Source organism: Coturnix japonica, chromosome 1 (genome assembly GCF_054131305.1).
Source record: "Coturnix japonica strain WE chromosome 1, WE-NBRP24, whole genome shotgun sequence".
NCBI classification, from domain to species: domain Eukaryota; kingdom Metazoa; phylum Chordata; class Aves; order Galliformes; family Phasianidae; genus Coturnix; species Coturnix japonica.
This window is the reverse complement of record NC_140663.1, coordinates 110,561,293-110,579,095: the sequence shown is the minus strand read 5'-3', so window position 1 is coordinate 110,579,095 and position 17,803 is coordinate 110,561,293. Positions and strand designations below refer to the sequence as shown.

At 36.9% G+C, this 17,803-nt stretch overlaps 1 protein-coding gene across 22 annotated transcripts in view; it reads left to right on the top strand.

The window, feature by feature from the left end:
* CDKL5 (cyclin dependent kinase like 5) overlaps positions 1-17,803 on the top strand; it is a 108,245-nt gene that overhangs the window by 77,828 nt on the left and 12,614 nt on the right. For 7 of the 22 annotated variants that reach the window (XM_085531073.1, XM_085531088.1, XM_085531080.1 and 4 more), the window contains 4 exons: positions 3,182-3,342; positions 5,038-6,064; positions 9,446-9,551; positions 10,909-11,032. In XM_085531073.1, coding sequence (XP_085387199.1) covers positions 3,182-3,342; positions 5,038-6,064; positions 9,446-9,551; positions 10,909-11,032 — 1,418 coding nt within the window. Of the gene's footprint in view, positions 1-3,181; positions 3,343-5,037; positions 6,065-9,080; positions 9,183-9,445; positions 9,552-10,908; positions 11,033-11,754; positions 13,500-17,803 lie in introns of those variants that run through there. The other 15 variants (XM_015886114.3, XM_015886065.3, XM_085531019.1 and 12 more) reach the window with 8 other exon arrangements.

The window sequence follows — 17,803 nt, the reverse complement described above, 5'->3', positions numbered from 1 at the left end:
AGGAGGATGAACTCTCAACCTGTAATAAATCTAGATAAATCCACAGTGAATGAAGATTAGATTAACATGAGTTAATATTGTTCATTACTGGATAAATGTGAGGATACAGACAGTAGATACACAGTAAACTTTTCGCCTGTCTGAGATCTTAATCCAGTAGTTGACACTTATTTCTATTAAGCACATTATTTAAGTTGTTCTTCAGTCCTGTTCTGGAACATACCAGCTAGTTCCCCATGGCCAAGCTAGGATATGGTTCTGGGTTTCTTTCAGTGGTCCAGAAAATGCCATCTTTCCTCAAAATGGCTGAACAATGTAAAAATTCACTACAGTGAGCTGTAGTACAATCCTCCTGTAATTTCAGCCACAATAAAATGGAGGAGATTCACAGTGTTTAGAATAATTGTATTCTATTTTCTAGTTGACATAAACTCTCCCAATCCCCCCCACCCAGCATTATAATTCGATGTAACTCAAGCTGTAGTAGTGCATATTGCTCAACTGCAATTTCAAGATGGTTCCTCAGACCATCATAACACATGCTGGGGATTGCTTTTATTTTCATTATACACTAATTTTGTATGTTATATAGCAATGCCTTATGGGTTTTTCTGGTGTGATATAAAAGTTGAAATTGCAAAATGTTAAGAAAATATTCTAAATAATTCCATTCTGTTTTTTCTTTTAATTCAAGTAATTCTTTTAAACTTTTTTTTTTGTTCCCATTACTCTGTGTAAGGTGAGGAAAGGTCAGGGATCCTGTAGAGGGGATATTTTGTTTGACCTACATTACATAGTTGAGAAGTTGGAACATTGTTAAAGAATGAGCAGATGACTGAGAAGAAGAGAACAGAAAACACCTGTGGTTAAGATGCATGCTACAAATGCTCTACATATTTTGCTGTATGCCTTCCTCTCCCCCAGACACTGGGCAGTCTGGCAAATATTCACAGTTGCTATGTTCCTTGTTATCTGCATTCCCAAGGACTTCAGGTCTGATTACTAGATTAGTGAATAATGTCAGCTACCGCTGACATATGTGTCTCTAGTGCTTTATATATCAGTATTTAGAGAGCATTTCTGGACTAGATTAATGAAGAGTCATTCATTTGCTGTTGATGCTTTGCTGCTCCTCTTTTCCTTCACAAGCCATGTTCTTTTGCAAGCATGCACTTGGAAATTTCAATATGATGACTTGGGCGAAAAAGAAGTTGAATATTTTTTGCTTATTCATATAATCTGTCATTCAGTTATCTCCTTTGTTCATCAGCAGACTTTTGTTCTTTTTTTTTTTTTTTTTTTTTTTTTTCCCTGGGCTTCAATTTGCTGTTAGACTATCTGAATAATCCATATATATTTCTCACTTGCTTTAGCTGTAGCTGGACTTCAGCCTTCCTAATGTCATCCACTGTGCCAAACAGTGCTTTTATACTTTTTCTTTCTATCTTGCCCTTGGCTTAACTTCTTATATATTGCCTATTTTGAGTTTTTCTTCGTTAAAAAGCTCCCTGTTCTGTCAAGCTGACTGACCATGCTTGACATTTTGTGATGTTACGCCCAATGAGATGCTTCGTTCCTGCACTTGCAGGAAATTTTCTTGGACATTTATCTTCTGATGGCAGTTTTTTGGGAGATTGTCTTGGAATCCCCCTACAGAAGTTTGCAATCTTAAAATTGTGAGTCCTATCACTGATGTTTAACTGTCTTACCTTTTGTTTGAATCCTAATGATAAAACTCTCAGGGTTGCTACATCTCAGACTGTCCTCTGTGATCAGATTAGCCTCCAGTACTTTACTGTCACTGTACAGCAAGTCAAGTAAAGCGAAGCCCAACTCTTGTTTGGTTGCCCTCTCTTAGAGGGAAATTAGAAAATGCTACCAGCATAGTCTAGAAATCTGAGTAGTTGAAGTCTGCTGTGAGGATGAGGACCTGTAATGAGGACACTTCTGCTTTGTGTTGTAGAAGGAGTCATCCTCTTTATCTTAGATGTGTAGCTGGTAACAGATCCCTGCTATAACACCACAAATACTTGTTTTCCTTTCTATTCCTGACCTATATAAGTGGGTATACCTTTAGTCTCATGCTGTCACTCAGTACAATTTAGGACCTAGTTTAGGTGGAGTGCCACTCCTCTTCTTCCTCACCTCCTGGTTTCTGAAGCCAGCCATGCCCATCAGTGACCATGCCCCAGCCATCAGCTTTGTTCACCGTAATTTCTCTATGATTCCAGTCAGTTTCAGAGCCTTAAGATTCCCTCTGGACTCTAGTTTTCCTTGCTTGTGCTCTAGCTTGTGCAAGTTAGTTTATAAGGCACGTCAAGTAAGCCTTATGACCATCAGTAAGTGGGCCATTTCTATCACACTAGTGATGAGTGCCACAAAAGAAAAAAGGAAGGAAAAAAAGAAATGAATCGTTTGGTACGCAGCTGGTCACCTGAGAAGGGCAGATACTGCATTATGTATGATTGAGCTGCCTAGGAAAGTCAAGGGCTTTTTCCATTTTGATGTACAGGGATCCTGTGCAGGAAAAACTAGTTTGTGGTCAAGTGGATCAGTATTTTATTAACGCATATACAGGTAGCCATTGTGTGTGTGTGTGTGTTTTAAATTATAATAAATTATAATAATAATTTTAAAAAATTATAAACTGCAAAGGTATTTTTGAACATTTAATATTCCTCCCATGTGCTTGTTCTGTTTGTTAAACCTGTTTCATTGGTAGCATTATATTAATGCTAATTCAAGATCTTTGTTTTAAACATTAATGTTTTATAGCACATACTGAAAAGTATGATTAAAATCTGTATATTTTTAACATCCATACCAGTATAGGTAAAACGTGTATAGTTTTGCATTTACCTCTTTTTGTATTTTAAACATATTGAGTACAAAGCAGATGAGTATGTTCCCTTATGCTCTTTTTAAATATATGTAGCTTATATGTTTCATAATAAGCAAGTTCAATGTCTTTCATCTCTTAAGTAGAATATAATATTTTTGAAAGTGTTCATTTTGCATCATGTGTATTTCAATGCAATATGAAGTTATTCCGGCACCTGCATCTAATCACAGACACTCTGGTGATTATAAAACTATCCCATTAATGTTCCTTATTTTTCTACATTGTTGTTGATGCAAATACAGATGTTAACATTTAAACTTTGGGATTTATTTTCCAAAGAACTTACTGAAGTTAGATCCAGCAGACAGATACTTGACAGAGCAATGTTTGAACCATCCTTCATTTCAAACACAAAGACTCTTGGATCGCTGTGGAAGCTCACCTTCACGGTCAGCTAAAAGAAAGCCTTACCACGTGGAGAGCAACACATTATCTAACAGGTAAACATAGTCCTTAACGCTGATATTATCTGAACAAAAAGGCAGACATAATTTTATTATTACATCTATTCAAGCTGGATTTTTTTTGTTAGCTATATTCATCAGGCTAAATGCATGTTGGGATTGGAAATAAATAAATAAATAAATGAAAGTGTTTTCTCGCATGGCAACAAAAAATTTATTTGGCCTTATCATCTTAAAAAAGTTAGCTTCTTTTCTGAACAATAGCAAGAATTATGTGGTTTGGAGGTGTCTCCATAGAAAACAAGAAAAATTTGTTAGTCATGCTCCACAGAAAGGATAAACAGAATTTTTTCTGCAGTGTGGTTATGACCCGAGTCTAGTCTACTTGAACTTAGAATGGGGTGTATTTGCTCACTAACTCCTTTGTTGGACCCACGTAGCTTGAGAGAAGCCTCCTCATCTCAGTACATCAACTAATCAGGTTTACTGATGAATAAAATACTTCAGTACAAAGAGACTCATCGTATTCATTTAACAGAAGCTTTCCTAGAGGTCATTCTCTGAAGTGTGCAGAACTACAATGTCTTTTAATCCTAGACAGGTTTTTCTTTAGTTCTTCCAGTGAGATTTAAAAATAAAATTCCTCACTTGAAGATCTGAGAACATGACATCTACATTAAAATGTTTTAGCTGCTGCTATACGTACTTACTGGTACTGGTACCAAACTTGCTTAATTTCTTAATTAATTGCTTATTGCTTACAAATTGTAAGTGGGCTTATCAGTAGATCACTCGAAGTGGGTAGTACAAAAATCCTAAATATAAAAATAACTAGCATTATCCGATAGTAGTTCCTAATAAGTCAGCTCTCAGTTTATCCCTCAGTAATATATCCGAGTTAGATTATGATAGAATTGATTTTAAAATAAGTACATTTGCTTAGCTTTAAGCCAGCTTAGGTCCATCAAGGCTAATGAGTATAGCCACAGCACTACTTAGTCTCAGCTGCGCTGTTTCAGAGCCAAGATAGGCCCATGAGCAGATCTGCTTTTATTCTGTAAAATCCGAGTTATGCAAAAGTCAGTGTTCCTGTGGTAGACCTGATTTGGTGTTACAGAGCTTACCGGGCTGCACAGACCTTGAGATCCATCCATCTGGGTGGCTTTGACTAGCACAATGGCCTCTGTTCTTTCTCTTCTGCCTCCACCCACCTCAGATATACATTATGTAGCCTGGAACACTGATTGTACAAGGCTTTTTTGGCAGCGCTGACATATTTGATTGTTCCACTTCAGCTTTGATATTCCAGATGTGTTTAACAATTATTATTTCAGTGGATCTACAGCTAATTTTCATAATAGTGCTTAGTGTAGCGATTACACATATATTACAGATGGATAAGTATGTAAATAGTTGGAAAGTTGGAATTTTTATGATTGGATTTTATATGTATATATATATATTTTTCACTAGCAGAATCCAGTAACCAGAATTGAGTTTGTCCCATAGGATACAATTGATAAAAACAGTACACTGACATTTGCAAATCTTCTAGTGGAGCTTCTGATGCCTAGTTCGCAGTTTCTGCAGTGAGCAGAAATTTTTGATCTTGTTGCTAATTTTGTTATAAAATGGCAACTCCCATCTAAAATGAGTGCACTTTTGTTGAAGTTACTAATACATGAGTATATAATCTGGTATATTAATGCTTCTTTATGCATTTTAATGTAGAAACCAAGCCAGCAAAAGTTCTGCTTTGCAGTCACACCACAGATCAAACAGCAAGGATATACAGACGCTAGGGGTTGGCGGGCCGAGAGAAGAGGGACTTCCAGCAAATGAAAGTTTTTTAAATGGAAACCTTTCTGGAGCTGCACATAGTCCAATGCATGCGAAGAAATCAAGCAACCAGCCTGGGTCTGGCAATAAAGATCTAGCCAACAATAATATGCCACATCTTCTTAGTCCGAAGGAAGCAAAGGCAAAAACAGAGTTTGATTTTAATGTGGAGCCAAAAAGTTCTGAAGGTCCAGGCACGAAGTACCTGAAGTCTAACACCAGGTCACAGCAAAACCGGCACTCATTTATGGAAACATCTCAAAGTAAAACTGGGACACTGCAGCCCGGTGATAAGCATAGTCGCCACAGCTATATTGATACCATTCCACAGTCTTCTAAGAGTCCTTCGTATCGGACAAAGTCAAAGAGCCATGGGGTTCTGACAGACTCAAAATCCGTGGGCAACCTATCTGAGGCCCGGGCTCAAGCTGCGGAACCAAACAGCAGTCGCTATTTTCCATCCAGCTGTATGGACTTGAACTCTCCTACCAGTCCTACCGCTCCCCGGCATAGCGATAACAGAACTTTGCTCAGCCCATCTGGGAGGAATAACCGCAGCGAGGGGACCCTGGACACCCGAAGACCTTCAACCAGACACTCCAAAACAATGGAGGAGTTAAAACTGCCAGATCACATGGATGGAAGCCATTCTCACTCGCTCTCTGCTCCTCATGAATCTTTTTCCTATGGCCTAGGTTATACCAGTCCTTTCTCTTCACAACAGCGCCCTCATAGACACTCTATGTATGTGAGCCGGGACAGAGTGAGGTCAAAGGGCTCAGAGGGTGGCTTAAGCATAGGGCAAGGGATGGCAGCCAGAGCAAACAGCCTGCAACTGTTATCTCCACAGGTGCAGCATAAGTCACTCACAAGGTCTGTTGGCTCTTCACGAGAAGACTGTACGGAAGATACTAATAGGGTTAGTTCAAAATATCATCTGTTACAGAAGACTTACCTTCCTCTCCTTATTTCATGTGGGGACAGTGTCCTGCTTTCTCTCTTCTGTTTGTTTGCTTAGTTATTCTTCCGTGATGCTGTAAGACAAGGAATGTGAGACCAAAAATGTCAAAAAGACGCTAAATAGTTGGGATGCAAAATGAGACCATGTTATTAAAACTAATAATGGTTGGATAGCTATTTTTATAACGTACTGAAATGTGAGAACAGAAAAAATTACTGTGAAGTTAACATTTAATTTGTAGTTCCTAGTCTGTCGTGTTTTCTGATGTCATTTTTATTGCGTTGGTTTTCCTTAATTAACCTTCTCATTTGTGTTTTATTTAACTTTTCTAGTATGTCTTTTTGTTTTGAACAGCAATCTTAAATTTTGAAGTGAGCTTTTTCACTTGTGTATAGCATGACATTGATGAAATATCATGATTTGGTGGAGGGATATAAAAAACTGCACCATTCCTCCTGATCAGTATGATAAATGACTGGGACAGGATTGAGATTTTTTTCTAGGAGAAGCCACCAGTGAACTGACGCCTTAGCAGCGCTATAGCGATTACTTATATTTATATTATAATACGAGTATTGCTTCATCATTGTGGAGAAAGGGCCAGTTTCAGTATTGATTTACTTTCCTAACGCTATAGTTGTGAATTTTTTAAGCTTTTGCACAAGCTGAATGTCCCCATATCCTTAGACTGCTGTGCCATTGATCCAAAAGATGGATGCAAATAAAATTAGTGTTTGGTTTTTTTTATATACATGCGTATGTCATAAAGTGACTTCAGAGGTAAATTTTTGTGTAGATTTGGTGACAAACTACAGAAAGTCAGAGCTACATGTATTACTGAAAGTCTAAAAAATACACTTAACTGTAGAAGACTAAAAAACCTCTCCCTCTTTAATTTACGTAATATATACACATAGGAGACTGGTAGTGTACAATCATAAAAAAAAAGTTTTCACATACTGGGTGGCTCTTCAGTAGAAGAAAGCATAGACAAGGTATTTTTATTCATTTATTTAAAGCACATTACTAATACATCATTTTTGTACTTAGTATATGTCTTCCATTCAGAATTAAGTGAATTATTCCTTATAAGAAAAGAAAAAAAAAATCTCATAGAAGAAGAGAATTTAAAGAAAAGTGGCTACTTAGAAGGAATTTGAAACAGAAGCTCTGCTTCAAAATAAGATTTTATTTTTTGTGTGCAGTCATTTTTTTCTCTCTCTCATTTCAGTCACATTGAATGTTACTTGTTCTTCACAGTAGTCTTGTAGAAGGGCAGTAATATCAACATTTGACGTTTGTCCAATAAAAGCTCATGCTGCCTTGCATTCTTTACTATTAAGATCTTCTCTGAATTATTTAGCTGATATTAAATTGATAATTAATTCTAATTTTATTTCCTGTTATCATATCATTCTTTGTCTTTTGACAGCTACTTGAAAAACTTTTTATTTCAGTTAGAAAAACAGTTACACATCCTAATGCTTAGCATTTTGTTCATTATGGTTTGCTTTGGAATGTCAAATCATTTGTAAAGAATTCACCTCCAACTTTTCTTGTCAGCGGTCTTTAAACTTAAGCCTTCAATTCATTGTTTTAAAGCCACATTTCAACCAGCAGAAGCCTGAAGGGAAAAATATTCTTCTGAAATATATGGCAAATCTGTACATTTGCAAAACATTTCCATCTGTTTTTCTTCTTTTTGGTTATTTTCAATAACAAATCAGAATTAAAATAACAATATTAGCATGACTCAGGCATTTTTACAAAAGTCATTCTTTGGTCATTTCCTACCCCCTTTTCTTGCCACATTCTGTATTACAAATGAGAAAATTTCACTTCCCTCAGCCATAGTGAACTCAAAACTTATAGGAATAATATAAAGGTTGTCAGACAATTTGTACTGTTTTCCTAGTAAATTTTTCCATTCAGTTCTACTGCTTTTCTCTGCTACTGTTGTCTGACTCTGTGCTCATGTTCTGTGAAATGTCCTCACTTCCCTGTTTGTGGATTCTGTTCAGCCACTAACAATTCATTTTAAAGAAAATCATTCTTTGTTTGCTAAGTTTAAATCCTATTTGCATTCGGTGTTGCTTTTTAGCCTTTTCAAGTCTCAGTTACAACACTGTTTTCTTAAGGGTTCTTTTAAAGTTAAATGTACACAAAGGGATAGGCAGAATAAAATCAAGTACAGATTGCTCTTATTGTCTCACATTTATAACTTTAATGCTAAACAACAAAAAGTACCTTAAGCCATAATTTAATCGAATTTATCAAACTCAGAATTTACTGAAGCAATCTGTGATTTAAACCACCATTGTTTAGTTGCATTTCTCACCTTGGCACAGTTTAGGTGTTATTTTCTTGATGGTGGTGAGGTCAGGTCTTTATTAATGAAAGGCAAAACAAATTTTGGAAATCACTCTGTGAATTGAAATCCCAGTTTCCAACTGTGGTTTGTTTGGGGGCTGTTTTTTTTCTTTAAGGTCTCATCCTTCTGGAATGTTCTAGATTCAGAGTCATTCAGGGGGTTGGCTACAGTTTCCTGGGAGGACTTAGAGTATTAAATTTTTTCCGGTCCTTGCTGCAGAAACAATTGCAGCTTCTGGTTCATTTAAGAAAGGGATTAATTCAAATTTGGTGGCCAATTCCATACATACAGTGGTTTCTGTACTTAAGTTTTTGCTTAATGTACCTTCCAGAAAGTTTTTATTCAGAAACATAGATTACTTAGAGATAGTGATGTACTTTTGCTATCCTGGTGATGTGCTTTAGTTATCCTGTCTGACTTACCTATTTCAGCTTATACATTTCTTAGTTTTGAGACTGCCTCTTAGTTTGTGAACAGTAGATTTTGTGACTATTGGCTCCTGTAGGTACTACTGTGTAACAGCTGTTAAGAGATAGTGCTTTGGTGTTGCAATAATCACAAATTACATGCATTTCTTGTTTATTTTTTAAAATTTGCCATTAGCAGAGTGACCAGATTCCATCAGAAACAAATTTAACAAGACCTCCAGTAAAAGATTCCTCCAGAGATGTTACAGCTGCATTTCATTCACGGCGAAAATCTGAGGTCTGAATCATGCTAAAGTCCTTAAAATTACAATTAAGAGGCAAAATTTTGCTAATGCCATTTTGGAAGAAGTGAACAAACAGCAAAACCAAATAATTGTTGATTATGGGGTATGTGGTTTTGAGACCAGCAGTTTTTCATAGCATGAAATGAAAACTGTCTGTAGTAAAGTTCGGAGTTTATTGCTTGTGTATGTTAGTTGAAAACACTGCAAATCAGCCTGTAGCCTTTCATTTTAAATAGCTGACTCTTCTTTTGTTTAGGGTGGAGCATATCATGATCCACACACAGAAGATGGAGCATCTACTAAGGAAAATAGAATTCTGTATAATGAAGGTGTTCCAAGAAGAGTTGGCAGTTTTTACAGAGGTAATTTTGTGGTGCATCTTTAAAAATTAAACAAGAATTTTAACATGGAACATAGGTGAAGTTGAGGAAGTTGGTGCAGAGCACTAAAGTGAGCAATGTAAAAAAACAAAAAAGAATGGTTACCATACTTTCAGATTCTAGACTGACTTACTCAGTTGTATGGAGTAATTGCATTAGGATTCATTTTGAGCAAAAAGTATTTTTGCATATTTGAAAAAGCATATTCAGTGTGGTACTTTGTAAGCCAGAAGGTAATTTATTAGGGAAAGTTGAACAAAATAAATGAAAATTGCTGAAGTAGACAACTCGTTATTTTTTTAAATGTCAATTCATATTTTAAATTCTTAGTAATATTAAATCTTAACACCTTTGTACCTGTGACACATTGACATGCTGATCAGTCTTAGATAATACGGTACCTGGATCTTCCAATGCTACTTGTTCATTCATTGAAACTTAGATTTGTATCTTTTGCACAGGCTTGCTAAAATTCAGGGGTTTGGCAAATAAAAGCACAGCTGTGCAAGCCCAGTTGAGATTAAACAGTAAAGCAGGAGCATATATACATATATACACACATGTGTGTGTATTTGCATGTGTATACATGAATAGATAATGTTCTGGTATGGTACAATAAAAACAGTGATTTGTGAGCAGCTGTCTCATGGCTAAACCTGGGTAATCCTTTTGAAGAAAAAAGGATGACGAGCTAATTACTGTCCTATGAATATTAGGAGGCTTTTGGGGCTCCCCTGAACCTTAAGTAGTCACAATCAGCTAAAATTCGATTATGAGTCACCTAATAACCTTAAGTAGAGTTTCCAGTCTCCCTCTGATCCTCTTCAGGTTGATCAATTGGCAGTTGACCTGCTTTGGCCGTGTTCAGATCTGCCGATCCTTGTCAATTTCCCATTGCAATTATTTAACTACATACAGGAAGCAACTTTATTTTAATGCACAGGCTTAACCGTTTCATTGGGAAAGTGGTATTATATAAGGCTTGAGTTAAGACAAAGGGGGAGCTGTAGTATTTTGTGTCTTTAATACCAGTAATCCAACCTTTTATTCTGTTTCCTTTTTTTAACTATCTGTCACACTTGCAGGCATCTTTAGATGACCTTTAGGATATCTTACCCAAGTTCTAATGATGCCATCATTTTACAATACTATCCTGCAATTATTATAAAATAAGGGCTTTCCAAACTGTAAAAGATAGAAAGTGCTTTTCTCTGCTTTTACATAAAGTGCAACTGTTACTTCATCTGTTTTTGTAGAAGAGGTAGAAAGGAATTATACAATTCAAAGATGTGATTTTTGGCAGAGCTTAGTATACAGTGTTCGCTCTTTCTCTGTCCAGTTCCATCTCCGCGTCCAGACAGCACATACATAGAAAACAATGTGTCTAACAGAGCCTCTGTACTACCAGCAGACAGCAGCACCACGGCAAACCACTCCAAGAGACAAACCACCTTTGATACCTGGTGAGTTGTTATTTACACAGATGTGTAGAGAATGGCAGGACAAAAGAAAAGGATTTTTAAGAGGAGAAAAATAACCTATGAGATTCTTTTTTCCCCAAAATTTGCTATTGTGTATACATGCTTTAGTGCTCCTTCTGACTGTACTGAAATGACATTGCATGTTTGCTGTCCCCTTTTGAGCAACAAGAAATACTTCATTGCATTGAATGCATTAGAAATGGTGTTCTTTTGTCTGCTCTTTCTTGTTTTTTCCCCATTATCAACCTTTGGTTAAAGATAATACAAACTGCTTATGTGCATATAGTAAACCTGTAGCTTCATCTGTGGTTTCTAGAAGCATGAATTGTCAAACAAATGTAGAAAATACATATATCAAAATGCATGTTTCCATATATAGAATAGAACCGTGTTAATGAAGAATATAATATTCACCCTGCAGCGGGGACTGCTGCTTTCTTTGCTTATGCATCACAGAAGGAATTGAGCACATTCTATGGGAAAGTGGCTAAAGCAACATCTTAGTGGTGTATATCGATTTTAAAAGATTTGAAAGTATCACATGATGCTATTATATAACATAGAGCAATTAACTCTAATTATGCTAATGGAATGGCAGTATATGCATAACTTTGCAGGACTAAAAGGGAAACATCTTAATTTTCTCACTGTGAGAGCTGTAAAGCTCTAACATAGTCTTAATGTTCTACTTTGTTCCATCACAGTGAATGAAAATAAGCCAACAGTTTCCAAGGATTGTTGGGAGGAATGGGCTGTATGCGTTCTCATGACTAAAGTGTACTTTGTACCATTATCTGAAACGCTGCTCTCTGAAAGTGCGATAAAATTATGCTGGCTAAAAAAAACTGTTGCTTTGGTTTGTTAACATATTGTATTTTCATGTGAATAATATGTGAATTATCTGCTTAAGAAAGAAAGGAGGAGGGACACGAACAAATGCTATCTCAGCTTTTGTTCAGGTTACATACCCATGTCAGCAGTGGAAGATGCTCCAGAACATTTGTCACCTGCTCTGATTCTCTAGAATCTGCTTCCTGTCCTTCAGTAGCTCCACCTACATCGGTTTTGTTTGCAAGTTAGTTTTGGGATTTGGTCATTTATGTAAAAAGGTGGTACCATTGTTGTAATGTATGTGGCTAAATAAGGTCTTTGTTTTCACTGTTGAAGCTTTTTACGTCTTTTCTTATCCTTCATATTTGAATCTTATTATCTTGCATACTAGAAGACAACTGGAATCTTTTTTTCCCTTATACGTCTTTCAGTAATATATTACCTTTTATTATGTGGTTATTACAAAGGAACATGTAATGTTATTTCAACTCTGAACTGAAATAATAACATATGTTGTTAGAGCTGGTTGGGAATTTTTTGACCAAGTATTTATTTTCCTTACAATTACAAATTACCAAAGTCAAAACTTTTCAAAGGAACAAACTAGCATCAGCTAACAATTTTTGGGAAGAATCTTCAGTTCCAGCATCTAATTGCCAGTCGAAACCAGAGAAACACTCAAAATACTGAGTACTGTAGGGTCAGTGTTATTTTTGGCATGTGAAGAACTCAAGCACAGGGCCTTTGTTCTTTGTTATTTAAACCAGAGACATGAAGCGAGATCTTGGATCTAACGAGTGAGTGCCCTGAACCAGAAGTTAAAGTGCATTCTCTTTTTACCCTAAATATATTCTCCTTTAGAAATTTCATCTTGTTGAAATAATGGAAGGGCCAGAGAGATGCAAAGTACAGCCTAGTGAAAAAGACCCTTGATTAACTTTGAGTTAGTCCTTGCTTCGTTTTATATACTCAGATATTTCCACAAAGTGGAACGGCTCCTTTGAGAGGAAAAACCCACAGAATAATCATTTAGTCTTGTGAAATGGAAAGAATGGCAATGCCCTCAATAGCAAGTTAACTTTGGGATGCATTCCTCTTTCTCTTTCCTTTTCCTACTCCCAGTTTTCCTGAAGTGCTTCCTGCCCAGCTCTACCTGTTGCTCTGTGCAAGCTGTCCCAGCAATGGTCCAATGTTGTTGCAGAATTGTTCTGTGCCGTAAATGCAGATTTCCGAGTGATGTAGAGTCTGTGTTCCTCTACTCAATTTTCTGTATAGAAGTTGTGTAAATGCTTATGAAAATGTCGAAAGCGCTAATGGATTGTGATTTTGCTTACATCAATTTTATGATGAAGTAAATATTTGATGTCTGACAGACATACATAAATGGTACGTAACAATTCATCTCAAATTATGAGTGACATGTATTCCACTCAGACTTGCCCCTGCTGTAAAATACTGCTCCTCTCATACTACTGCTCTGTGTTACCTTTCTTCTGTCAAAGATTTTGTGAATGTTTGCAAGACTGAATTGTCACAAATGTTCCCTTGTCTTTGTGTGCATTTCTTCACTCTGTCCCTGCTGTCCTGCCTCTTTGAAATAAAGATGTTATAAACTCTACTTTTGTGATCAGGTTTTACTATTAAATTACTATTTTACTATTACATTACTAAACTATTTCGGAACTTTTGAGAATCTGATTTGGGGGGGAAGAAAAAGGTATATTTTGTCTTTCTAGAATTTTTTTTTTTTTTTGCTTGAGTTTAGTTTCTCCTGAATGGCCTTGAGCTTGCTTAGTATTCCATCTTTAGAAACAAGCATAGATGTTTAATTCTCTTTCAAGTTGCACAAGCTTTGTTGTGAGCTGGGCATAACTAGTAGGTAATAGGCAAGATACCTAACCTTGTTCTGCTAGCGTGCCAAAATGCTGACCTGTGTTACCCCTAGCTTTGCATTATTATCATTCTAAATATTTCTTCGGAATCAACTCTGATGTTCATTATCATACGTCATACTGGAAATGCTTGATTGCTTACAAGGTATTTGGAAACGTTTGGAAAGCCTTGTTGCATGGATCTTTTTGTCCATTAAAGCTTATTTGTTCTGTGACAAACAGCCGGAATGTGTCATATCTGCCTGCAAAAATAATAATGAGGCATGCATATATTATTTTCTAGATGTGTAGAAATAAATAAGCACACAAACACTCTGTGACTCAAGAACAAAGAGAAGAACATCCTACTCTTGGGAGTGTCAGAGGCTTACTCTTATCTGTCGTTAGTTGTCAGCACTCCAAAACATATATGTTATGAATGTGACCCAGCTGTCTTTAATATTGCTGTTTCAGTGTCAGTGTGAAAGTACAGTCACACTGAGCTCCCTGAAACTAGAAGGTTACCAGTACCTGAACAAGGCAGCTGAAAGCTTGTTCAGCTGTCTGCAGTATGAATATTCATGCATTGCAAATTTGCTTTAGTTCGTTTACGAATGCCTAGAATTTATCTAATTTTTTTTTTTTTTTTTTTTTTTTTTTTAAATTAAGCTTGTAGTTTGCAAGTTTAAAAATCAACAGTGTGTTACACTGGTATGGATATAGTATGGGTGCAGGCTTTAGGAATCTGCTCGGCATAGCTTGAAGGTGTTCACCTTCCAAATGGTATCACTTTCCCTCTGACATTTCCTTTCCAAGACTATGGCATATGCATTATCTTCTGCTCTGTTTGGTTTTTCATCTGTTTGGCTGCTTCTCAGCCTCCCTGATAGTGCATGGTAGGCTTTTTACTACCAAACAGCACCTCTTCACTGTCCCTTCCCTGGTCATCAGTGGGTTTAGTTTTGTACTAAAACTGGGCAATGAAATGTAACGCGATTTGAAAGGAAGCCTTCCACAGTTTGTAGTCATCGATATTCTGTTTGAGAAATAAGCCTGATGAACATAGAGGTTTTTTTTTTGGTTTTTTTTTTTTTTTGCTTACTGTATAGAGGGGGTGTACATATAAAGTATGTATACATACATATAAAGTAATGTATACTTTTTTTGTCAAGCCGTAACATGGTGATCCTAGTAGTTACAATGGCTTCTGCTTTGCATTCAGTATATAAAATGGTAGACCTGGGCTTTATTCCAACTAATAAACCCTACCTTTTTCATGAAAAAAAAAAGGTGACTCTTATCAGAAATCAAATCTAAACACTGCTTTTCAAGCTCTCAGTGCCAGGCTTTGAGACCAATACATCTGAAAGGTACTATGGGCTTCGGCTTGTGGGATTGATATCTTAGGTAAACTACGTATTTGAGATGCTTCTCAGGTCTCTGACGTTATCTTGCTTTCTTTTATGGTAACTGTATAACTGCCAACAATTTATTATTGCTTGTTCACGTTTCTTTGAAAGAAAACTTCAGACATTTCAATAACTCCTCCATTAGACCCAAATCTTGCTCATGTAGTTGTGAGCAGTTCTCTAAAGAGAACAGTACTGTGGCAGTTAGAGGATTTCTGACCCAGCTCCCTGCTGAGATTAAGGTTAATGAAGAGTAACTTAAGCTGAAGTGTGAGGAGTTGCTTCCAGAGAAGAGCTGTGTGCGGTATGAGTGTATATGTGGCAGCATGAATACAGCATGCTTCTTACTTTCTGAAGTCTATATTAAAGCACAGCAGCTTGCCTGCCCCATGCATGTTTCCTGCTACACCTTGATGTACCTGCACAAGGTTGGATGCCTTTCCTGCCCAACGGGAGATAAATGCTTTCGATAGTGTTAGTCACAGCATTTCTCTTGTTTCTATGTCTTTTTCCAAGTATCTTTGACCAGAATAACCAGTGTGATCTATATTATGTGTCCTAAGCATACCAAAAACAAAGAGTAAATAATGGAGAAGAGCACATTTTGCTTTTAATTTCTGGTTGAGGGCAAGTTCTGTCAGTGAGGACTTTTCTCTATGGCTTTTCTTACCTGCTAGTGAAAGAGGCACTGTGTCACAGGCTCTGGTACAACTGCTTGCTCTCAAGACCTGAAGCTTGATGCAAAAGACCAAGACTTGGCAGTTACATTGTAAGAACTGCAGTGTGACTACACCACTGATTTTTTTCTGATAGTCTTTTTTATTTTTTCATTTTTTCCCTGTGCTGTCCACTGTCTGAAACCCATCTTTTGGGATGCCTGAAATACCCGTGTTTTATCTCATCGATCCAAATGTTCTGCTCTATTTTTACTCATTACAAAATCCTGGTGTTGAAGCTTCCTGCTGTAATGCTATATATGTTCACTCTCTTGATATAATGAGCATGTGTTTTGAAGTAGTTGCTTCTCAAGGTCAGTGCTTTTTCAGACAACTGTATTGCAATATGAGTCATAGGAGTTAATGACATAAACCCGTTGGTGTAAAACCACTGCCTTTTGGGTAAGCAGCAACTTAAAATGAGCAGAGTTCTCAGCCTCCTAAATTTCTCCACCGTCTGGTCACTGGAGTCATAATGAAGGAATTTATGGCACAGAGTTCATTGGACCAAATAAAACAATTATTCTTGACTGAATCTGTCTGAAAGTGTGGCAAAAGTTGTCCCAGGTTTTATTCTGAAGATTAAGTTCACCTTTAAAACGTAGAGTGTTTCCACTGAAGGTTGGATGTTGGAGCAGAATAGCCGTAGCAGACATCAATGTGCAATAGCTCCTTTGGGGAAAGGTGTGAGCAATTCTCAGCCCAACAAATGACTTTCAGAGTACGAGCAAGATATCTGGGGCATTTGGTTTCCTCTAAGGTTTTCTAATAGATTAAGGAAGACGAAACTCCCCAAAATAAATATCTTTTAGTAAATAATTCAGTAGTTGTTTTGCCTGTGCGAAGTCATTCTTGAGAGTTGACAGATTCTGTAAAGCTTTCAGTAGTGTTTACTTTTGGGCTTTCTCCTTGATGTTTTAGATGAATAATACAAAGCTTACTGCTGTTATGCAGTGATACCAAATCCAGGGACATGACATAAGCAGGAACCTGTAGCAATGCGGGATCTTTAAAATATGTCATAGAAACTTAATATACTGAAGTAGAGATTTTTTCCCATATCACCTTTCACATTTCAGATTTTCACATCTTGTCTATCACACTGAATGCTTGAATGTTTTTTTGGATCTAGATTTAAATTACAAGAAATCTAGACTAGGAAAATTCCCACCATTTCCTCTGCCTATAAATCTTTCCCCTACTCACGTTTATCTTACTCAATAATTGCACTTTATTACAGTGTTTAAACACTGCATGCATTTCCATAGAACCAAGTAACATTTTTTTTCTATTTTGGGTAGAATTCGAGGAACTGATCAAGCCCTGATTGAGAGTAAAGATACTTTTATCAATAAGAGAGGCATCTCTAGTCATTCCCACTGCAATTATGTGTTTCCCATTTGCCTGGAAAAAAAAATGTCAGCTTGGCATGTAGTAGCAGCTGAATCACCAGCTTGCAGCGTAGTGCTGTAAGCCAGATTTAGAACCCAAAGACAACTATAGCAGAGTATTGCTACATTACAGTTGCTCCAAGAAAAGCTGCTTTTCCTCATCATCCAGAGCCCTGAGGACTGTGGCCGTCCATCAGGTTTTGCAGCAAGACAGCAGAATAATTTCATTTTTGTTTTCAAACCCCTCAAGGCTAAAAAGGGCTATTAGAGCACCAAGTATGACCTCCACTGTGTTAGCTGCCATTAAATGTCATCAGTTCTCTGGGGTCAAGGCCCAGTTGTGTACCCAGCAGGAGTCCTGATCTGAAACGTCAGATTTCAAAAACTATCAAAAAGATGCCAATCTACTTCGCTAAAGAATTACTTCTGGTGGTTAATAATCCTCATTATTAAAATTGGTGCCTTATGTACAATATGGCTTCTGTGGCCTCATCATGTACCTACTTGTTATGTCTTTGCCCCTCTGCTTTAACCA